We start from the raw sequence: 24,124 nt of genomic DNA on the forward strand, positions 1-24,124 counted from the left end.
ATTTAGCAATCAGCCCTCAGTATATAACTGCCGTGACTGTACCTATGACTGGAGACCTTGGTAAAAGTGTCTGACCGTCTGACCATGATTATAGCCTACTCCTTGTCTCTACCTCTGCAGAGCTCACTCGTTGCTGAACCCTTGCCTGTCCACGGAACAGAGTTCTGCCTGCTCCTTTTGTGCCGTAGCCTGAGACAAATCGTGTATGACCTGGATTGCACTGACTACGTTTATACAATAAAACTGGTTGTTAATTGTTCACCGTGTCTGCACTGTGCACGTGGGTCCGACATCCGCCAAAGCCTGACACACACACTTTTCAAAATAAAAGCACAAATTCAGATCTTCAGCTTTATATAGCAATATTTCTGCTTTCAACTGGTTTATTATGACTTTATTATATGACTATTTTACAGCTTAATAATTACCACACCTTCTCTGTATCCTTTCAAACTAAAAGAACCAATCCAAATCTTTACATAATATAGCACATTTACTGCTTTTGACTGGTTAATTATGATTAGTTAATGAGAGTATATTCTGTTTAGCAATTACCTGCACATGCTTTCGCCAATGCACCAATTTTTTCAAATTTAAACTTCAGCTTCTCCCTCTGCAGCTACTGTCAGCTGTCATCTGTCAGCTATCCTTTCAGAATAAAAGCGCCGATCCACATCTTTAGCTTTTCTGATCTTTTCAGCTTTTTCCGCTTCTGATGGGTTATCTATGACTAGTTATTAAGACTGGTTTATACTTTAGCAATTAACCCAACACTTCCTTCAAGTTTTTACAAAATAAAACCACCAATATAAATATTTGGCTTTAATAGCAATTTTTTGTTTATGAAGCTTTATTTATGGTCAGTTATTAAGACTGTTTTACAGTTTAGCAATTAGCTACATGCACAGCCTCCAAATCCTTTCAAAATAAAAGCAGACACAAATACAATTCACTTTTTTATTTCAAAATTATCGTCAGAAAAAAAAGATAATGATGATAATAATGATTACGATAATAAATAATCAAAAGATAATTAATTTACAACTGTTGCTTGGTTAAAGAAAACTAAATATCAGTATATAATAAAATAAATCTAGCATAAAATAAAAGGAGCATAGGAAAGCATCCATCCATCTTCTATTCCGCCCAATCCCGTACGTGGGGTCACGGGAGGCTGGAGCCTATTCCCAGCTGGCTATGGGCGAGAGGCGGGGTACACAATGGACAGGTCACCAGTCCATCACAGGGTAACACATAGACAAACCACCATTCACACACATACACACCTATGTAGAGTGACCAATAAACCTAATGCATGTTTTTGGACTGTGGGAGGAAACTGGAGAACCCAGAGAGAACCCATGCAAACACGGAGAAAATGCCAACTCCACACAGAAAGGCACCCCGTTCGCCTCCGGAAATCATACCCGGGACCTTCCCACTGCAACTTCCCCTATAGGAAAACATCAAATCATAAAACATCACATATTAAAATAAAAACCTTTTGAACTTTAATATGTGTTGTCTACCTACAGTATCTACTGGTATACAAAAATGAACACAAATTATTGGTATTTTCTAATTTTCTATTTTTATATTATTATGTAATGTCTTAGTCTGAGAAGCAGGAGGTCACCTGTTCATTCCACCAGGTGTGTCCTTGAGCAAGACACTTCACACCAAGTCCCAGAGCGCCCCATGTGTGGGAGCTGCTCGCTACTACTCCTTGTGTGTGTATGGGTCAAATGCAGAGAAAACAATTTCTCCAAAGAGATCAGTAAAGTATGACTTATCTTATAATTGATGACAATTATCATCAAAGTTGTATCAACCAATTTGTTTTAAAAGTCTAAAACATGTCTAGGTGGAGCCTGATGCTGCACAGAGTTGTTACTAATAGTCTAAAATGACCAAGGGATGAATTATATGCAGTTTTTAGTTTTCTTGTAGCAACAAGCCTGATCACTAGTCAGAGGATCCACAATATTTAGTTCTCCAGTCAGCTGTTTTCATACGGAGGTAAGAAGAACCTAAGACGAGAAGAAAAGATTTAAAATTTGTAGGCTGCATTAAATTGTAACCCACATAGGAAATAGAACATATCATACAGTACCGTATTTTCTGTTTCCTTTCAGAGTTCAGTACTTTTTTGTTTTTTTCTAGGCACTGTACAAAATAAATTTTAAAACCATTGCACACAATAGGAAAGACGAAGGATTTATCAAATAATATGAAATATATGTAAAACAGAAAAGGTACCTGAAAATACACCCAAAGTGGTATTCTCATTAAAAGATTTTACATAATTAAAAGGAAACCTTTCAAAGTTCAATACTTAGTTTTTTTACTAGCATCTGCCAATGTAAATATATAAATAAATAAATAAATAAATAAATAAAATAAAATTTCAAAACAGTGCATGAAATTGGAAAGAATAAATATTTAACATATCATATGAAATATATCAAAACCTTAAAATACACCTAAGTAAAAGGTAACTCCTTTCAGCTTTTTCCCGTCGGGGGTAACCACAGCAAATGAGTTGCATGGTTGTTTTGGCAGGCTTTTTGTCTATTTATCCGTGCTTTGGAACAGCAAAGAAGTCACTGGCTTGTAACTCCTGCAGCTAGATTCAAACAAAAAATATACCATTTGCATAAAAATAATTACACAATGAAAAATAAACCTCTCAAACTTCAATGCATTCCAAATAATTGGACAGAAGATTTAACAAATAATATGAAATATATCTAAAACAGAAAATGAACCTTAAAATACATCCAAAGTGTGCAAAGAATGAGATACATAAACAGGAATACATTTAAAAAAAGGTTATTCAAAATAAATAAAAACTGAAGAAGTGTTAATTTTTCTGCTGGTAATCAGTAATCAAGATATGTATTTAACATCCAGTACTTACCGTAGACCTCCGCCAGATTTTGTAGATTCATTTCCGCTTTCCAGCAATTCTTGTTCGTGTCCTAGTGGCCAGTCCTGTCTGTTCCTGGCCTCATTTGTAGCTGTGTTGGTTTCCCATGAAGAGGCAGATGAGAGAGTTGTCTTTTGTGAGATATATTATAAAAATAAAGGAAAATAAATAGAATGGGGAAAGCTAATCAAAAACATGAATGTTGATCATGCACATAAACAAACCAAAAACCAGCTGGGGAGATCAGTGCATACACCACAAAGGTGTGATGCAAAGAGCCCACGATCCTCAAGTTGTCTCTGCCTTTTAACCCCTTTCTCTGGCTCTGGTGGAATGTCTCTCTGCACCAATAGAATTGTTTGTGCCACCTTATCTCGCTGTGAGTGAGAATGTTTGCCTTCTCACTTCTGCATCGTCATGTCTTGTTATCCAAAGGAAGGAACACCGAGCTTCCAAGACAAGATGCATTCGCTTTAACAGCCTTGGGTCTGGTGGGGAGTCAGATAGGAAGGAGCCAGAGTCCGGGTGTAAAAGACAAACATATATCATAAATTATTAGTCAGTCAAATGGAACATCAGATGTTTAGACTTGATGTACGACAGGGCACAAGAGATTATTTGTTTGTGTAAGAATGTTCAGTATTGCACCTAACCAGCACATGACGAGTGTGTCGGATAAGAAATAGCACAAAGGTAAAATTTTTCCATTACAGGTGTATGATATATCAAGTGCTAATATATAACTAATAGAAATGTAGTTATTGTTTTTTTCTTCATAAATTTGACAGTACTTGTTGTTGCAGGTATCTAGCCTAGAAGTCTTGTTAGCTGGCGCTGGGGACTTCTAGGGCAAAGAGTCAAAGTTGTCATCCCACCTTCCCTGGTCTGGATCAGGGCAGTGTTTCCTGAGGGACAAGGCACCTAATGTTGGACTTAGACCACCTGTGAAATACCTAAATTATTGTTTTTGTGGCAATACCTCAATAAAAGTGGAAATATTATAAAACATTTGTCTGTTTTCCCTCATAGGTAAATACATACAAAATATTTCAGTGAAACAGCAATAGTCAAAGCCAACTTTATTGTCAACCAATGCAGCAGCACTATAATGCTGGATAAGTTACCTTCACAGTTCAATGTGCAGACCACAAAATGAACGGGTAGGATTCATAGTTATGTTGAAAGCATGGTTTCTGGAGTGGAACAGGTACAGTCATGGGCAGTTGGCTAGGAGATTGAGGATCCTTGTGGTCTTCTTCGCATTTTGGAAGACATCGGAAGCAGTGCAGCTGCTGTACAGATAGAGGATGCAGCTGTTTTCCTTGACACCACTCCAGAAGGTATAGAGAATATAATAGCAGATTAATGAAATGTCCAGTATTTCCTATGTATCTCACAACCTTTACAAATGTGAACAATATATAGAGGTAGTTAAATCAGTTTTAATGGTGTTTGGAGCAAACATGTTTTCAACTTAGCTTTTATAGTGCTGGTTTGTTAAATCTTGGCATGACATTATTGACCCCCTTTCTGTCTGGCTGCTCAAATTCTGCTCAGAGGGCCGGTAGGACCGGGATGTTTACAAGGTTCTCCATATAATGACCTCCATCCAGCATAACACTAGAATTTCAAATTACCCGTCAACAGACTAAAATGTCAAAATAAGTTGACCAACTGCATACAGAGTAAATATATAGACAATAATATAGATCAGATTATGAATACTACAACTACTGAAATGTGAAATCCAAAATCTCTGTCAAACAAAACTGCATATTGGCCGACAAATGATCATACTTCTGTTAAATGTACATACCCTACCTCCTGAGGTAAGCAACAACTCTTCTACAAGGTAGCCGTGTGTCCACAGCCTGCAGTGGCGTCAGTTTGAGAAGCAACGCATATTCGCAATGCAGTACGCAATGCATATTCGCATTCCTGCCAACTGAAACAGTGTTTATCCCGTAAAATCTATCCGGCTGCGCCTTAGCACAGATGTAACAATCAGTCTTCCCATTGATTTCCCACAACATTGATTTGAACTGAACCCACCTATACCAGCTATTCTGGGAACGCCCATCAAACGTCTCTTCCCTTCTTCCAGGCTCTCCCTCTTTCTCAGGTTCCCAACCATGTTTCTTGCATCCCGGTCATCATCCTACCGGCCCACGCAGATGCCCCTGCGGTCACCTTCTGTACCCAACCAGAAAAGAAAAGCTGTAAGTCGGTGCTATTTGATTCAAACCCCCAGTTTCCAAGGAAGTTGGGATCCCCACATCCTTTCGCTCATTCTTAGGCCTGGGAGGCAGAGGTGGCGCAGGCGGCAGAGGCGGCTTGGCTGGGCTGAGTGAACAAGGCACGTTAGACAATATTCGAGGAGGCTGCAGTGAAGCCACCAGCGTTTCCTGGTGCGTTTTCATAATCTTTATTTACGTTACCCGCACTCCCTGGTCCAAATGGCATCGAGGTGGCCGGAATGCTACTTTAACATCCCTGATCTTGCTTCCATTTCGCTCGCTTTCCTACACTCCGATGACACACCTTCCTACTCCCTGGGAAAGAAAACGTAATTACTGGAATTTCCCTCTCTTACATAATCTAACACACAATCGTAGCCTATCCCTTGTGGGTCGGAGTCGACATACTCAAAAATACCCGTACACTCACTACCGCCATCCCATTCTATTTTAGATAGTTGAGCGCTCCACAGCTCCCCCGGGGCGTACATCCAGCTGGCGTCATTTGAAACCTATCCATGGGGGCCTGGCCACTCCTGTACTGGTACTCCTTCTTTGTCTCTCTTAACTCTCATAACACTCCACAGTTCTCCGACTCCGGAGGACCCTGGGCCGCAGAGGCGCACCTGCATCCTGCCCAACATCACTACAAGCAACAGGAGGATTAAGATCACTCCCCTTGTCTTTCCTTTCATCATCTTGCTCTTCTTTGGCAACTCACCCTGTTTCCCCCTCAGATACTTTAACACAGTGGTTCAGATGATACCAGGTGGGAGAGCCTTGAACTTGAACTGCTCTCAACGTCGCCTTGACCACCTTGTACAGACATTCTTGTCGGGCGTGGTCCCACTTTCTCCTGAACACCTTGACGTACACCAGATCTCCTGGTCTCACCTTTGGCCCTGGCTCCTCCAGAATCTCTTTCCCCTGCAAAGATACAACACGGGAGGAAATACTTCTGTGTATATTAGTCATTTGTTTCACATACGATCTCATGTCATTACTCAAAATCTCCAAGGATGGACCTTTCACTGCACGATAAGCTGGCACAGGCAGTAGTCGGCTGAGCAAAGCTTCATGCGATGTTAGCTTTAATGTTGTGTGAGCACTTGCTCTATAGGCCATGAGAGCAAGCGGCAAAGCATCAACCCAGTTCAGACCAGTAGACATGCAGATTTTCAGCAATTTGTTTTTTAGAATCCCATTGCACCTCTCCTTGCACCTTAGACAGTGGGACAGTAAACAATGCCATAAACTCTGTTTCACTCAGAGTTTCTGCAGAACACACTTCACAGTTTTATCTACAAATTCTTTCCCGTTGTCTGAACTAATTTTTTGAGGAATGCCAAATCTTGGAATAACTTCTCGGTACAGAAATTTTGCCACTGTCTTTGCGGTTTTGTGTTTCTCGGGGGTCGCCTCCACCCAACGGCTGAAACGATCAATTACAACCACAAGGTAACGTTTACCTTGTACCGGCCACACCATGTCTACAAAGTCTAAGGTGAGATGTGTCCCGCTGGGGGCACCATATCCCGCCTGATGTTAAATTTAAGACACGTTTCACACAGACTTCTTGTCTCATCAACATTCTGATAAAGCTTGGGAGCCCAAAAGTTCCACTTCTTGATTCGCCTTACAACCTCACCTCTGGACTCATGGCTCAGACCATGTGCTTCACTTATCAGCAATGACAACAGTTCACTCAGGGCTATTAACAGTACCTTGTAATTTCCCCATAAGCCGTCATCACCTTTAACGGCTCCTCTCGACCCAGAGCTGCTGCTCAGCCTCTGGCACCTCTTTCTGCAAACAAGGCAAATCTTTGGAGGTTATTTGATCTTCATCATCTGCAGCATGAACTGCTAAAATAGCCGTAGCTTCAGCATTAGTTGCAGTCTTCGCTGCCCGGTCTGCAGCAGCGTTTCCCTGGGTAATCAGAGAATCATCGTGTTTATGCGCTACACACTTAATGATAGCCAGAGCTGCTGGCTTTATCATAGCTAGTATTTACTGTTTTATTTGCTCACCATGTGTCACAGGAGACTTATCAGTCTTCTTGAAGCCTCTGCCTCTCCAGGCTGCTCCGAACAAATGACACACCATGCATGTGCTGAGTCTATGTATATGTTGGCTAGCTTCCCTGCTGCTAACTCACAAGCAGCCGTCAAACCATTCAGTTCTGCTAGTTGGGCAGAGCAAGGCTAAGAGCACTCCTGCCCGGTCATCACCTCCATGCTCCTGTTCTTCTTTTGCACCACTGTGAACCCTGCTTTAAGATCCTGACCATGCCTGTAGCATGATCCATCCACAAACAGAGTCACATCCACTCTTTCCAACAGAACAGGACGCAAGTCAGAACGTAGCTTAGCATACCGCTCCGCTTCAGCTACACATTTATGTTCCTCCCCCTCATGGGGCAGAAAAACAGCATCTGCCGGATTCTTTACCTTGCAGATACGCATTTTCCCGTCTGGATATTCTAGGAGTCTGTGATAATCACTGAGGCATGGTGCAGTTACCTCTCTCAATCAAATTTGCGAGCTTGTGATGAGACAAGATTTCAAAGGGATAACCCATGCTCAAAGCTGAAGCTTTCTCATACATCAGATGAGCCGCAGCTAAATGATGGTAACAAGTCAGCAGACCCAGCTCCACCGAGTTCAGAGCCACAAATGTCAACATTTCTCGGACTGTGGTCGGCTTGGGTGCTTGAGACACAGCTTTCAGTTGATCATGAGACACCAACCTGGTCCCCTCCGCAGTCACTCTCCCCAAATATTCTACACGATCCTTACAATACTGCAGTTTCTTTAGTGGTGCTTTATGACCCCTTTCAGCTAACAGGGTCAAGAATGTGATAGAATCCTCATGGCACATTTCTAGGTCAGGTGCACAGAGGATGATGTCATCAGATGGTCAAATCTTCCATGTCCTCCTTTAACACTTTGTTAAATAAGTGTGGACTGTTTTTTAAACCCTTGTGGCAACCTAGTATATGTGTACAACTGTCCCCTGTAGTTGAGTGCAAAAAGGTGTCTGCTGTACTCACTCACTGGCACGCTGAAAAATGCAGAACACAAACCAGACCTTTGATGGTTGGCTGAATTCCAGCCTCAGCTTCAGGCTGTAATGGATATTGTGACTTCCAGGGAGGCCTGCACCCAGGTTTCAGGTCCACCTCCACTGTGTTGTGTCAACAATCACTCCGTCAGGTGTACACAGAATGGCACAGCCTAATTTGCATAAAGCGTCTCGTCCGTGTTAGGGGACCTCATCTGTATAATCTGTTATTAACAGAATTATTATTAAGGTCCCACATGCTCAGACAAAGGAGGTACTTCGGCCTGCATGTAAAGTCCTCATCCTGATAGTAGTGAGTGAGAACAAAAAGATCTCAAATCTCAGCGCCAAAACCAGGCACCAGGCTGGGGACCCATACCTGGCTCCCCCGCTGACATCCAACTCCCGCTTACACAAGCGACAAACGGCGGAGAAACTTGGACGTCAGCCGGAAGAACTTGGACGTCAGCCATCCTGATTGGACCAAACAATAGGACGGGCGTGACCAAAAACACGGTTATAAAAGTCGCCGTGACCGAAGACTCTTCCCTTGTTCTCTCCGACCCTGTCCCGTTTCCCCTTGTTCTCTCCGTCCCTGTCCCGTTTCCCCTTTGTTCTCCCCGACCCTTGTTCTCTCCGACCTTCTCTCCGACTTCGTCCCGGTCCCTTCTCTCCTCGCACACGAGACCACTGCAGATCTTTCTTCTCTCCGTCCACCTGGAGCTTCCCTCTGCACCGGCACGCCTGGAGCCTCCACCGCAGCCAGCAGCTGAACTAACGGAGACGTCGTCACAGAGAACGGGCCTGATCACCCATCTACTTCCAGCCATCCAGCAGGAAACCACCAGCGTAACCTCCTCACTCGCCGCCGCATCAGCTGATCACGACGCGATCACCGCAACGCACACCTGGACCGGACCAGACCACAAAAGCGCAAGCACGCACGCACGCCACGCCGGATCGTCTCACCAGGATTAAGCAGTAAGGCAGAGGCATTCTTAAGTCTGAGCAAAGTAGAACTCTTAGGGTATCAGTAATTATTCTACTTCCGCCTCTCGAGGAGTGCAGACGTGTTTTCTCTCTGCTCCCACTCTGCTTTTGCTTGCAGTGTCCTTGTCTTGTCTTTTTCTGAGCACCCTGATCTGCTATTCTGGAATAACATTTTTGAACATGGAGCTAATCAACTGGTCACTTAGCGCATTGGACAAAATGTTTTCACAAAGGAAAGAATCTCCGGGAGAACCACTCTGCCCCTTGGGGACTTTTGCCTCCGGCTACGTGCGGCACGCGTGGGATTCCTGGTGTCCCCTGTGTCTGGAGCCTCTGTCCTTCAAGGATGCAGAGGATCTATTCATATTTTGGACTTTGATAACTGGGCTATTCATGATTGGCTTTGGTGGTGCCCTGCTTTATCGGAAGATTGGAAAGATTGGAAAATCTGTGGCCGGCTCATTGGCGTGTCCACCGGCTGTGGAGCTGCAAACGCCGACGGGGGCCATGGTTACTCGACTGACGGAATTACACCAGAGGATTGCCCGGATTGAAGGACTGATCTGTAACATCTCAGCCCGTTCGGATGCCCGGATTACAGGACTGACTAATAAGATCTCAGCCCGTACGGAGGAAGAAAGAGACTGAGGGATAACATCTGCAGACAGACTGAACACTTGGTGAATTTGGTGACAGCCTTGTCTGACAGGCTTGAGGAGATGTCACGGGTGACCAATGGTCCCACAAGAGGCAAAGAAGCCCTGAGTTCTGACTGATTGGAGTATTGATCTAGACAAATTAGTCATGGATTGTTAAAATGTATTAATTTTGGCTATATTACTCTGTCCCTTCTCCCTCACCCCTCCCTTCCCGGGTCCAATCTAGCTCACCAGCTGTGCCTCTATCTAACCACCAGCTGTGCCTCTATCTATTGACTCCCTTCAAGGACAACTGTTGGACGGACCTGTAAACATCTTGGTCGGCCTCGGTCATACTTCTATAAACAACACTTCACTACACTGATTCAGATACACCCCCCCCCCCCCCCCTCCCCTCCCCTCCTTACAGTCTCACTGTCTGTTCTCTGACCTTATCTATCTGTCCTGATGAACCCAAGAAAAAATTCCAGCAAGGTTTCCACTTGTACTGTGTGACACTGTATGTGTGTGCGTTTTTATTTTTACTGTTTGTACTGCAATTTGCTTCCACTGTCGGACTAGCGCCGGGTAACCTGGCTGCTGATGGAAATTTCCCCGCTGTGGGACTAATAAAGGCATTCTTAATTGTTTTATTGTTGTGTTTCTTTTCCATCACACACGATCTGACCACTGTGTATGTCCCCGATCACGTGACTGTAACGCTGTTAGCGATCTACGTGAATCTAAGAGGTGCACATTGAAGTGTTGTAACCTGTGATTTTGCTAGCTTGAGTGCTTTAGTGTGTTACTGTGCAGTGCTCTGTTTCTGCTGCGACCACGCCAAGCGCACATTTCAACCACTGTACGCTTCCGCGATCACGTGACTATATCGCAGAATATAGCCTCACGTGTTTGTGTGACCACAAGCCTTATCCACGCTAGTCCCATTTCACACTCCTTTACATGCTTCTTTCCCTGTGAGCGCCAGACACGCGCGCTCCATTCAAAGGGCTCAATGACACACTTGCGCAGCGGTGCCACCTCACCACGCCCCTAAAGGGGGGCGCGCTCCTCCTTCCTCCTCCTTTCTCTTTCTCTCTTCACCGTGCTGTAAATCTGTACAAATAATCTGCTAGTGGATGTAGGAATCCACAACTGTGTGTGGCAGAAACCAAGGTGCCCTTTGCTTTAACACTAGTTACTGAGAACTGCAGTAGGAACAGTGTGCCTAGAAGCTTAGCTTCCACTTAGCATTAAGAGGGCAAGTGTAGCTTTAGCATAGGTTGCTAGACCACCAGTGGTACTAGTGTTAGCCCAGCTACTATCTTAGCTAATAACTCAGGGTTAGCTGCCATCAGTGTTACAAAGCTGTGCTTTGTTAGCTTAGCGTTAGCTTAGCAACGAGCTACCACATGTCAGCTAGTGTGTGTGCATGTTAGCATGCTACCATTAGCATAGCAACCCCAGAGATTGAGAATAGGTTGTGCCAAGCCTTCACTGAAACCAAAGTAGGCTTAGTGTCTTTTCAGTTAGCAACCCCTGCTAACTAATTGTGTGTTAACAGGAGCCAAGCTCGGTTTTCAGCAAAACAAACCCAGACTATAGCCTCCACAGCTAGCACATAACAAACATTATTGTAAGCCACAGGTTGAAGTGTCACCTGTGCACCACTACTCTAGCTGTACAGTAGTTGTAAATCACATTGCTCCTCAGAACCAGAATGGGCAACGTGAATCTTTGGAGATCTGGTGCTGAACGTTCCCCCAAGCAGGGAAACTTAGACTTTCAAGGAGTTGTTGCAAAGATCTTAGATGTGTCAATAACAGAATTAGAAGACCTCAATAGTTATACTATTGATAAATGTGAAGCTGAATTGCAGACGTATTTATCTTACATGGCCAAGCCCTCAACGGAAACTCACCTGGCCCAAGAGGTAATGGGTGAGTTGGCTCTACTCTGCCACCGCAAGGTGCAGCTGAAGGCTGCAGAGTATGAATAGAAGCTCTTCCTTGTGTGCAGTGACTACAAAGCTGAGCAGGAGACTGTTTCCCACCTCAAGCAGAGTCTCTGGGTAACAAAACAAAAGCTGGAGCAGCTCCGGGAAGATAAGGAGAGATTGCAGCAGGATCATGACGCCCTACAATCTAGTCTCCTAGTGGCTCGTCAGGAAGTTGAGAAAGCCAGGAGGAAGAGCCAGAGCGATCAGGTAGACATGGCAGCCAGTCCAAGGAGACCAGAGCTGACCAAGTCAGGCTTAGATGGTGAGAGTAGGCTAGCTCCCAGGAAGGCTGAGCAGCCTCCGCCTCTTGACAGCCAAACAAACCGATCACATGCAAAGGTGCAGATGCTCCAAGCAAACGCAGTGGCTCTTGCCCAGAGGCTAGAGACCCCCCAGCCACCTCCTTACGAGCACCAGCTCAGTACAGCTACTTGTGTTACCAGTGAGATAGCCAAAGGCAAAGGTTTTCAGACAACTACAGTGGCTGAGTACAGGGATACTAGCACTCCAGTACAAAGGAAAGCATCCAGAGCAAACTTGTTTTACTCCCCCTCATGCACTGAGGACAGGAATGCCCCCACTCTGAGGAGGGAAAACCCACATGAGAGCCAGAGTGACAGTGGCAGGTTAAGCCGCCTGTTGGAGGAGAAAGCACCTCATCCCAAACGCAGGAAGCAGCGTCGGGTTCACCCACGTTACAGCGACCAGTGGGACGACACAGGCTCAAGTGATTCTGATAGTGCTTATCCTTCCCAAAACTTAGGGTTGCGCCTACGCCAGCTTGAATCCCTAGCCAAGGACATTGAGTGCTTTGACCCCAATAGCAATGATTTCACCATAGACGACTACTTGCGGGAAGTTGATCGTTGCTTATTGGACCTCCCTCATGCAACAGCTCGCGAGAAACTAAAGCTAATCTGGAAGACCACACCCAGGAGTGTCCATGTCTTCATGGAAACACTCGAGCCTGCCATTCGGGATCATTACTCTTTACTCTGTCGAGCTTTAAGAGAAGAATATGCCCCATATTCTGATCCGGCAGCAGCTATCTTTGAAGCGTTCAATGTCTTACACAAAAGAAATGAACCTCCCAAAGAATATTACAGGCGCCTCAGAAAAGCCTACTTCCAAGGACGGAACACGCCAGGTCTACAAGAAGATAGTACATTCCAGTCCTTATTCCTGCATAATCTCCATGACAGCATCCAATTTGATGTCGCCATGCACTGTAAGACAGGCAGGCGCACAATGCAGGGAGTTGTGAGATATGCCCAGCTGGTATGGGAAACGCGTGTACGCCCCATTAGGAGACCTGTAGCGGACGCCAGAGTTTTTAGCATCCAGAACCATCAAAAGTCTGACTTAACACTTGAAGGCCACGAAATGCCTCGTGCTAAGAGAAGCAGACGAGGGCAAAGGAAGACTCAAAACCGCAGGCCACGTCGCCAGCAGGTTGACACAGTCAATCAGGAAGATGAGCCTCTTCAATACTGTAATTCAAGGCCAAAACAACCTCGTTCCCACCCACGAGGGGGAAGAGGTTGGTTCAGACAGAACTTGAACCGTAGGTACAGGGACCACAGTCCAGTTCACCTGTCACAGGAAGACTCAGAGGTGGATATTGTAAGTCTGGTACGGAGATGCGTGGAGAAAGCCTTAAAAGAACTTGACAGGCCTAACAGTTCGGCTGCTCCTTCAGACCTCTCAACAGAAGCCAGACACTGACTCCCCACTAGTGGATTACACCAGGTGTCTTTCCCTATTACACTAGGTACGAAAGACATAGGTGGCCTAGACCAGGCACCACGTCTGCGTCAAACACATCCACATACCAAAAGGGGGGAGCAGTCCCAGCTCCCAAAGGCGAGGGTAGACTAGTCCATACCACAACGTGATATGTATAAAGAGAACTAGTCCGCATCCATGGTAGGTCCCAAAATCTTATCAGCAACCTGGTAGGAATAGCTGGATCTCTGGATGAGCCTAAACAATGTGTAACCAACACATAGTTCATTTCTTCTCCTAAATGATTTTTCAGCCTCCTGAAACCCTCCAGGACAATCAGAGAAGAGAATTCAGGTACAGGTAGCTAGGTAGGCTAATGAAATCTCATCTGCAAAATAGCTCCTCGGTCAGAGTCAGTAGCAACTTATTGAGTTTCTGTTAAAGCCTTATCAAGGAAAGCCTTGTGTCCACTGCCACCACGGTTGTGCATCCCTTGCAGGTACCACAACCCTGGGAGTACCAACTCAAATTGTGGTTAGATTAACCTAGAAGCAGGTCCATGTCTTTATAGATCTCATGCAACAAGAGAATGTACACACTGTAGTCCACACCAGACACAGACATGTACACTTCATAAAGACACCAACCTGGCAATGCCTTGCCAGCTAACAACTCTTTCACGAGTTGACCAGCAAACTCTAACCACACCTCTCTTCACTCATCTATCCCTCTCTTTTCTTGTGTTTTCTTTCACCTGAGAAATACATTGGAAATGATATGGTTTAGGATGGTAGACAGACATGCTCTTGCCTCTGCTCAGACATGCTCTTGCCTCTGCTCAGACATGCCTCTAAAATGCTCAGACTTGCCTCCAAATCTAGCAAACAAGGACTGTTTGGAATAAATGGACTGTCAATGAATATTGATAATGCCCACAGGAGATGACAAGTATACTGAGGACCTTAAGGAACCTGTCAGAGCACATGGACCCTTTCAACGTCTTGTTCCAAAGCGACGGCTGACACGCCATCATTTGGAACAAAAAGGGGGGATGTTGGGGGACCTCATCTGTATAATCTGTTATTAACAGAATTATTATTAAGGTCCCACATGCTCAGACAAAGGAGGTACTTCGGCCTGCATGTAAAGTCCTCATCCTGATAGTAGTGAGTGAGAACAAAGAGATTTCAAATCTCAGCGCCAAAACCAGGCGCCAGGCTGGGGACCTATACCTGGCTCCCCCGCTGACATCCAACTCCTGCTGACACAAGCGACAAACGGCGGAGAAAGTTGGACGTCAGCCGGAAGAACTTGGACGTCAGCCATCCTGATTGGACCAAACAATAGGACGGGCGTGACCAAAAACACGGTTATAAAAGTCGCCGTGACCGAAGACTCGTCCCTTGTTCTCTCCGACCCTGTCCCGTTTCCCCTTGTTCTCTCCGACCCTGTCCCGTTTCCCCTTTGTTCTCCCCAACCCTTGTTCTCTCCAACCTTCTCTCCGACTTCGTCCCGGTCCCTTCTTTCCTCGCACACGAGACCACTGCAGATCTTTCTTCTCTCCGTTCACCTGGAGCTTCCTTCTGCACCAGCACGCCTGGAGCCTCCACCGCAGCCAGCAGCTGAACTAACGGAGACGTCTAACAGAGAACGGGCCTGATCACCCATCTACTTCCAGCCATCCAGCAGGAAACCGCCAGCGTAACCGCCTCACTCGCCGCCCCATCAGCTGATCACGACACGATCACCGCGACGCACACCTGGACCGGACCGTACCGCAAAAGCGCAAGCACGCTCGCAACGCCGGATCGTCTCACCAGGATTAAGCAGTAAGGCAGAGGCATTCTTAAGTCTGAGCAGAGTAGAACTCTTAGGGTATTAGTAATTGTTTTATTGTTGTGTTTTTTTTCCTGCACACACGATCTGACCACTGTGTATTTTCGCGATCACGTGACTGTAACGCTGTTACCGATCTACGTGAATCTAAGAGTTGCACATTGAAGTGTTGTAACCTGTGATTTTGCTAGCTTAAGTGCTTTAGTGTGTTACTGTGCAGTGCTCTGTTTCTGCTGCGACCACGCCAAGCGCACGTTTCAACCACTGTACGCTTCCGCGATCACGTAACTATATCGCAGAATATAGCCTCACGTGTTTGTGTGACCACAAGCCTTATCCACGCTAGTCCCACTTCACACTCCTTTACACGCTTCTTTCCCTGTGAGCGCCAGACACACGCGCTCCATTCAAAGAGCTCAACGGCACACGCGCGCAGCTGTGCCACCTCACCACGCGCGCTCCTCCTTCCTCCTACTTTCTCTTTCTTTCTTTCTTTCTTTCTTTCTTTCTTTCTTTCTTTCTTTCTTTCTTTCTTTCTTTCTTTCTTTCTTTCTTTCTTTCTTTCTTTCTTTCTTTCTTTCTTTCTTTCTTTCTTTCTTTCTTTCTCTCTCTCTCACACACACACACACACACACACACACACACACACACACACACACACACACACACACACCTTTTACCTCAGGTAACACGCATACTCATACAGTACTTCCAGAGGAACACACCATACGATTAAGTTGTGATTTGCTGAGTTATTTAAGTTAGTGTTGACACTAGAGTTAATATTAATTGTTTAATAAAGCGTTCATAATTTAATTGGTCGTTGTCTGTGATTATTTGTATATGGTTTTGCAGCACTGGTGAGTTGAGTCGGCTATGGTACGGAGTTCATCCTTCAACTAGAATACAATTGAGACTGTATTACGGTTATATCGGTTAAGTCTTTCACTTACCAAACTATAGACATTTGTCTTATAGTTATAGATATTTAAGCTATTTAAGCTAATAACCATGATTTGTGAAAATTATAAATTATGAACATAATGGGTATCTCCACTCAGGAGCTATAAATCCAATTATTATAATTTGTGCTCCTCGCATATCCCCAACATCCGAGTAAGTTCAAAGGTGTCTGGTCTGAAATTAATACTGGCAGTTCCATTGTTCTTCCCTGGAACTGCAGAGGAACCGGGTCTGATCGGGGAATCAGCTGCTTTTCCCTGAGAATCCAACGATCCGTACATATTGTCCAGATCTTGGGAGGTGGTCAGCATCAGCGTTGCTCTCACAAGTATAAGCAGCTCTAGAGTCAGCCATCATGTTCATAGGTTTATGAACTTGCCTATGGAAAATGTCCTCATCAGGTTTTCTACCTGTTTGTCTTCCATGCCATCCACTCCTTTTGAGTGAGGTGAACATACAGTAGGCTTGTGGGCTCTCATCATCTTTTATTGGCACAGCTACTACTGTATGCTGTCAGGCTGAATTCTGGTTGGATAACGCAGTCTCAGAGCCGTCCACAGCACATTGCGATGCCTGTTGAACAACTTCCCATCGTGTGCTTGCATACCTGCATATGCATTCATCTGCGCTGATCTCAGCGTCCCCTCCATTTCCTGTTTCCCCAGCACCTTTCCCAAGAGAGCTTTGAGGTCACCCACTGCCAGGATGGTAGTTTCTTCTTCGAAAGCTGCAACTGCATGAACATATAATAAAACATACACTCACCTAAACTTAGCTATACTGACGCACTATTGATACATCGACACACTGCAGTTCTACATGCAATAAAACAGAAAGTGCTTTTACCGGTCACCCCTGTGTTACCAGGCCTCACAAACCATGGGAGAATCTACACTTCCCTATCTCCCTCCCTCACTCTGTCCTCATCTACAAGTTTCATCTGACTCAGAGCTTTGTGTCTGCGATGGTAGCTGCGGATCCGACCATCCTGCCTATGTCCAGTCTCTGGACCAGCCATCCAGCTTATGCTCTGTTGTTGCTTGTTGTTGAGGAGTTTTTCCTCCACTTTTGGTCTCAAATTAAAATTATTTACCATTCAGGGCTTGCTGTATGTGGGATTTGTTGGATTTAGTTGTGTAAGGTCATAAAGTTTACCTTATAAAATACCTTGAAATAACAATGTTGTGATTTGGCGCTATATAAATAAAAATTAATTTACTTGGATTAAACGTGCTACTACTCTTTAAAAGTGCTTTTCATAGGTTAATGGTCAATACTAAGGCTAGATACCCGATGTATCAGTAGGTAGCCTACAGGATTTACCGGTCGAAAAATGGCGACTCAAAAACATCCTGTGATAGATGTTTATTTCCATTGGAATAGAGAGCATTCAGTAATATGACACTAAAATGACTGTACATCTCTTTGCTACACTGTGCTTTAGGTTTACATTTTAGCTGTAAAACCTATTTGTCTTGTGATGTAAACAGCATTAACATATGAAATAGGAATTGTGCTTATTTATCGAAGTTCATGTTGTAAAAACTATATAAAGAGAAGCAAAAAAAGAAATTAAATAAAACAGGGAAAACTCTTAGATTGTCCTGTCTCTTAACCTTCTTATTCATCCTCATGTTTGATGACTAGTGTTCCTAGAAGCACAAGAAAAGAGATCATCAGTCATATCATACAGTAGCTTTTGCACTGCATCGGTATATCATTTTAGAAACTATAAAATATTTTATGGAATGCATATGTTTTTTTACAAGGTTCTAAAAAACTTGTTGCTGTGTTGTAAAAGCAAAGTCAAAGGACATATTTTCTGATTCAATAAAGCTTAAAGGTCCATGCACATGCTTTTTTCTATGCTAAATAATGCTGAAGAGTTGGACCTTGAGGTGTCTGTAACCTTTCATGCCAAAAAGCTTTGTACTGTAGATTGCCCACATAGCCCTTCTAAAAACATGTGTTTTAAGATCTCATCCACAAGGATCTGTTTAAGGGATGTGTCACAAGCAAAGTTGATCGCCACACCTCTTTGAGGAATTGTGTAGCTGTGACCCGCCGCAGGGATCAAAAGTCACGGTCAGGGAATCCATTGTAACATTGAAAATGGCTACCTTGTCAGCTAGTAGAGGTTTGATCCAGAATCTGATTCTGAAGTCGAATGGGAGGCTGTTGAAGTGGTTACATTTCGACTGGCGCAAGGTATGTCTCAATGGCAATTTCACATTTAATTTGATTTAATGATTTATATAATATGCAACTTGATCAGCAGCTACTACTGTAATGCTAATAGTAGCGGTTGCCAATAGTCAATGCAGCCTGAATTAATACAACAGAATATTCATTACATGACTATACATAAATGTTTGGGAGCATAGATCAATAAACTGGTATAAACTAATTCTTACACATTTTTCTCTTACTTGTTGGGGGACCTCATATGTACAAACTGTTATTAACAGAATTACTATTAGAGTCCCACATGCTCAAACAAAGGAGGTACCGCGGCCTGCATGTAACGTCTTCATCCTGATAGTAGTGAATGGAAACAAAGAGATTTCAAACTTGAGCGCCTAAACCAGGCGCCAGGCTGGGGAACCATACCTGGCAACCCTGCTGAGACGTCCGAACTCCCCGCTGATACAAGCGACAAACAGCGGAGGAACTTGGACGTCAGCCACCCTGATTGGACCATACAATGGGACAGGCATCCCTCTTGACACGCAAGAAGCAGGGCCAATTAACTGACTGTACAGTTAATTCCTGTATTTATTTTTAGGTAAAATCATTCATGTCTCAATTGCTCAGATTAGACTGTGCAGGCAAAGAGACACATAACAATAGCACCTCTTGGTGAGCTTCCTTTGTAGAAAGCAAGCCACATTCACTTCACCCAACAAATCACTGCTCGTTGATGGTCACTCCCACACACAATCCCCTCACTCTCGGTGTACCACACACACAAAAAAAAGAACACATTACAACCATAAATGAACGGGATGCTAAATTAATTTCACCAAAGTTATAACCTTTTTTGAATCCTAACTTTAACTATAAAACTACAAACACAAGAAAGGTTGTTTTACCCATAAGACTTAGCGGTTCAGGGCGGGACTAACTGCTGTGAGACACTACAATATGTTAAAATTGAAATTGCAATGATTGATGCATGATTTTGTATTAGAATATTGTCATTTTCTTTAGGTTTAGCGTTTTGGGACTGTTGCTACTCTCAAGTCTTTGTTTAATAAAATAAACATGTTAAAATGACTAAGGATTTCTTTCCATCTGGAGGAAACTCTTTAGCCAAGTCATGGCTGTTATGTCCCGTAGCTCAATGGATTAATTTCTTGACTGTGAAGTGGATAATCCGGGTTTGATTCCTGTCTAAGGCATGTTTATGCAATCAAACAATTATATAAATATTTGTATTTTCCAGATAAAGTGAGTTATATGCTTAATGTATCACTATATTAGTATTCTATATAATAGATGAAGAACTTTTAGAAAGTTTTAGTTTTTCGATCAGGATGTATACAGCCCCTCTGAGCCAAGATTTAAGCAGCTAGTTTGGCCCAGTCTCAAGAAAGCATGACTCTAATGCAGAAATTCCTGGTTCGAAACCCGACTGGAGCAAGTCTTAAACAATATTCAGAAGAAGGATTTACAGCACTGTTGTCATGTGTAAAACACTTTATGGTTTTTAGTGAAATCAAACTGCTTTTGTTTTATTTGTGCAGATTCAGCTCTGCAACTTCTTCTTAAATACTTAATTAGAATATTTTACAGTTTAATAAGGCTTGTTTATGCGTTCACTTCTTAATAAAACTATATTGATTTTCTTCAGATATATTGAGTTATAAATTTTAGCAATTCCCTGCACATGCGTCATCAAATACTCCAACTTTTCCAAATCTAAGACTCAGCTACTTCCTCTGCAGCTACTGTCAGCTGTTTTAAATGTTTCCACAGCAGTCAACTATTCTTTCAGCTCTTGGATTCTATTTACCTACATTACTATTTACCTACATTCAACTATATTTGATCAAATTCAGCAATCGTTTACATACTTTTTTCATTTTAGCGTTTCTTGAATTTCAACAGATTTCTTTGAACTATTCTTAATTTGAAATTCAACTGTTTTAGCTTCTTCTAGACAGGCTTTGAAGGGCAGAATCATGCTCCTCACACTGGTCTACAAGAAGACAGAAGCCCAGTGTTGCTACAGAATCTCTCAAGATGTCACCGATACCAAAAATACAAGCAGAAATCTTGGTCTGAGAAATCATGATCGCAGGTAACAGGTGTGTCAATAATTGAAGAGATGCTTCTGATCATTCACAAAAAACACTAGCCACAAGCTAGAGGCTAACGCTGTGCTAACAATGCACTAGCAGATAACATGGCACTAGCAGCTAAAATGTGAGCTGAGGTGAATGACCTCGGAACCATATATCACACGATTTGAACCTCACTGTCGCTGTAGCTGTTAGTATCAACTGTTCTAGCCATTAGCATTCCTTACACAGGAGGGAAGCTAGATTATAAACAAAAGAAACTTCTAGAGTACATACATCAAGTAAGTATAAAGCATGTACTCACAGTTGGGGAAGCAGCAAGTGGATCAGGTCTAGGAGGAACGGAGTCCTTCTTCAACCTCAAATGCAGCATTAAATATACCCTTGTTTTCGAGGCTAAATGGTGTAAAGCATTTAGGCAGCGGTGCTAGCACCGGTCTGTTTACAATAAAATTAATCCATAAAGTTCTCATGTCTTGCTCCGATAGTAAATGAAAGGGCTTCGATGCTGGTCATAACAACCAACAACACAGCACCTTCTGGACCCTAACGGTGCCATGTCAGTTCGGATTACAGTAAGTCACTGAAACGCAATGTTGTCTGAAGGTTTTGGTGTCCGTATTTGTCTGGGCAGGGCTGGAGCTGGTTAATGCAAATTTGAAAGTGATCGATCTTAGCCCGGATTGGATAAAGTAGAAAAATGTGAAATAAGCAGGGAGGCTACTTCTAATAAACCAGGAGTGTGTTAACATGATCCGGGGAAGTCATTTAAATGTACCAAATTGCTCAAAAAATGAATTTTGCATGTGCAGTGACCTTTAAAAATGTATAAGAACTCTAGTCATAAAAAAACAACAGTATTAGAATAACTGTATACGAATATTTTTGTTTTTATATATTACTACATAATCACTGTTACCATCTAGTTTTTTCAGAAGAGGAAGTCTTTTAATAGCTTCATCCATCCAGTTTCCCTCAGCTGAATGCTTTTCTTCCACAGGATTTCCAACAAAGACCAGGTCTGTGAGATATGGTAATTCAGCTAACCTCACAAACTCACCTACATAACAAAGACAAAATGCAATAGAAGAGTGCCACACCAAGAATTTCACATTATCTTAAAAAAAGGCTACTTACACTAAACTAAAAGATTAATGCCCTGAAGTGACATATTCAGTTTTGATAGAAGTTCATTTAACACGGTGTGCTTTTGGTGGCATTAGAAAATTTGTGTTTTCAGGTAAAAGTTAAAGTAAACTAAATAATAAGCCTTTTATTGTGTCTCTATCATTTGTAAGGCTTGGTTGGACTGAACTGTAAAAAGGTTCACAGGCCCTTAAATGTGATATTTTTATCCTTTTTAAAAAAGGAAAAAGACTCTAAGTCTAGTTTAACCTTAAGTAGTAGTTGATTACATTTATACATGCAACTTACTCCATTCTTTGACCAGGTTGTTAGACATGTAGAGGACTTTTAGGTTCTTCAAACTCTGGATTCCCTTCAATTTCTCTATCAAGTTGTAGGAAATCCACAACTCTTCTAATGTGTCCCCTACTGCTTCCTGCACACAGAGACACATGCTCAACGTACATCCAAAGCGTCTATTTAGAATGTGAAAATCCTTTAATAAATAAATAATCCCATAAATAATCTCATATAACTTACCAGGCCACTGAGTGACTTTATATTATTTCTTCCTAATGACAATATTTTGAGGTTCTCTGGAAACGCACAGTACAAAATAATACACACCATAAACACATCTGTGGATGTAGTACATATGTTATTTGGAAATTTACTCACTCAGGCCATTCAGATTGCTAATTTTTTCAATGCAGTTTGTAGACAGAGACAGCTTTCTAAAAAGGATGCAGTACAACAGCCATTATCTTATTTGAAACTTTATTATGTCAACATATTATAGTTATACTTTGCATAATACGCAACACTGCTATAAAAATTGCATTGACCTAAAGATAATAACCTATTTTAGGCAATCATATGACTCACTCGCAGTTTGTAAGTGTTGAAAGGGAAGCATCCATCTTCTCAATAGGTGGAATCTGAGAATATAATTTTATGGCTTTAGCTTCATTTGCTTTCTCCCCTGACTTTTCCTCCTGAATGAGAACAAATAAGCCCATGTGTGCACATAGGGATACACAAGTAATTTAGAAACAACAATAATTCAGAAATATTGTACAAACAATGCCCAGTATCAGTCTACATATTGCATGGTCGTTTAAGAGTGTGTTTCATTTGTCTCAGTTTCTCACTCACCCATTTAGCCAGTGCTTCTTTCACTGTGGTTGATTTAGCCTGGATTTATTGTTTAGCATTTATGAAGACAAAGAAACACTGAATTATATTTTGGCAAATTACGGTAAACACGCTATCTACAAAGCATATGGTTCCAAGACCACCTCCTAAAAAATGTAACTATTGAGATATCAAATAATCATTGCAACTAATCATCGTCGTGGCAATATAAGTCTAAGCAGTAGGAAACAAAACCGAACCTAACAAAATAGATTTAGACTTCTGCACGCCTGTAGGACAGAGTGTTTTAACTTAACACTAGCTAGCGCTAACATTTAGATTACCTGACTTTTAACTATTTAGCTAGTAATGTTAGCTTCCAGAAATATAGTAATAATAATAACACAATATTGCATATAAGGTCACCTATGACTCCCCATTAGAAACACACTACAAGTTACATTAGCTTAAAAAACACCAAAATATGAACGAAAATCGAATACAAACGCCTACCATGTTGACAGTTTATTGCTGCTCTGGTTGCTATGGCACCGAGGGCCTTAGCGTCATAATACGCATGCGCAAATGCACAGCGCCGACTAAAACGGCACCTGACCAGCTGCTTCTTCTTGGTTTTCTTCTTCTTCTCTGGTGTATTACGGCGGCTTGCATCCTTAAATTGCACTACCGCCATCTACCGTATCCCACATCCCTCACGCCCTCTTCCCTAACCCAGCTTCATGTAAAAATTGAAAGACAGCATTTAAACCTCTCCCTGATGGCCCAGCTCACAACACACTCCTCAAACACACATCTTTCACTCCTCATTGACTCCTGCTTCTCACTATTACTTCCCTTTCCCTCCACATTTCCCCACCTTCTCCTGAACACTATATTTCCCTTTGCCTCCTGTATTTGTCACATTTCAGAATGACGTGCTTTACTCCCTCCGCCTCACAACAGAACTCACATCAACCGCCTCCTGCTCTGTTGCTTTTGTTGCCACCCTATCCACCCACTCATTTCCTATAATACCCACATGACCTGAAAGCCACATCAGCACAGTCTCCCTGTTACTATTCCTATCCAAAATATCAAATAAAACTTCCTGCTGATACTTAGCTCCTTTTCTTTGTTAATATAGCAATTGGCTTTTCGGTCCGCTAGGGGCGCTCTTGTTT

The 24,124-nt window shown here is 42.9% G+C and overlaps 1 protein-coding gene across 34 annotated transcripts; it reads right to left on the bottom strand.

Moving 5' to 3' along the window:
• Window positions 1-943: 943 nt before the first annotated feature.
• Window positions 944-23,595, bottom strand: dnal1 (dynein, axonemal, light chain 1). Of its 34 annotated transcripts, none has more exons than XR_008693581.1 (12): window positions 23,457-23,595; window positions 22,965-23,003; window positions 22,695-22,804; window positions 22,488-22,543; window positions 22,350-22,405; window positions 22,119-22,245; window positions 21,604-21,744; window positions 16,988-17,113; window positions 4,054-6,093; window positions 3,721-3,834; window positions 2,921-3,020; window positions 944-2,030 (listed from the first exon to the last, which is right to left on the bottom strand). XR_008693581.1 is itself a non-coding variant. In XM_055505520.1 (10 exons), exons 1-9 carry the CDS (start codon window positions 23,457-23,459, stop codon window positions 5,909-5,911), a joined length of 843 nt encoding a protein of 280 aa, XP_055361495.1. In that variant the 5' UTR covers window positions 23,460-23,595; the 3' UTR covers window positions 944-5,122; window positions 5,888-5,908. The 34 variants fall into 34 exon arrangements, 7 of the variants coding, with proteins under 7 accessions (XP_055361495.1, XP_055361494.1, XP_055361496.1 ...); XR_008693573.1 differs by having other exon boundaries at window positions 944-2,626; XR_008693585.1 differs by having other exon boundaries at window positions 944-5,272; window positions 5,368-5,481; window positions 5,597-6,093.
• Between the last annotated feature and the right edge of the window lie 529 nt (window positions 23,596-24,124).

Source organism: Betta splendens, chromosome 22, assembly GCF_900634795.4.
Source record: "Betta splendens chromosome 22, fBetSpl5.4, whole genome shotgun sequence".
Taxonomy (NCBI): Eukaryota; Metazoa; Chordata; class Actinopteri; order Anabantiformes; family Osphronemidae; genus Betta; species Betta splendens.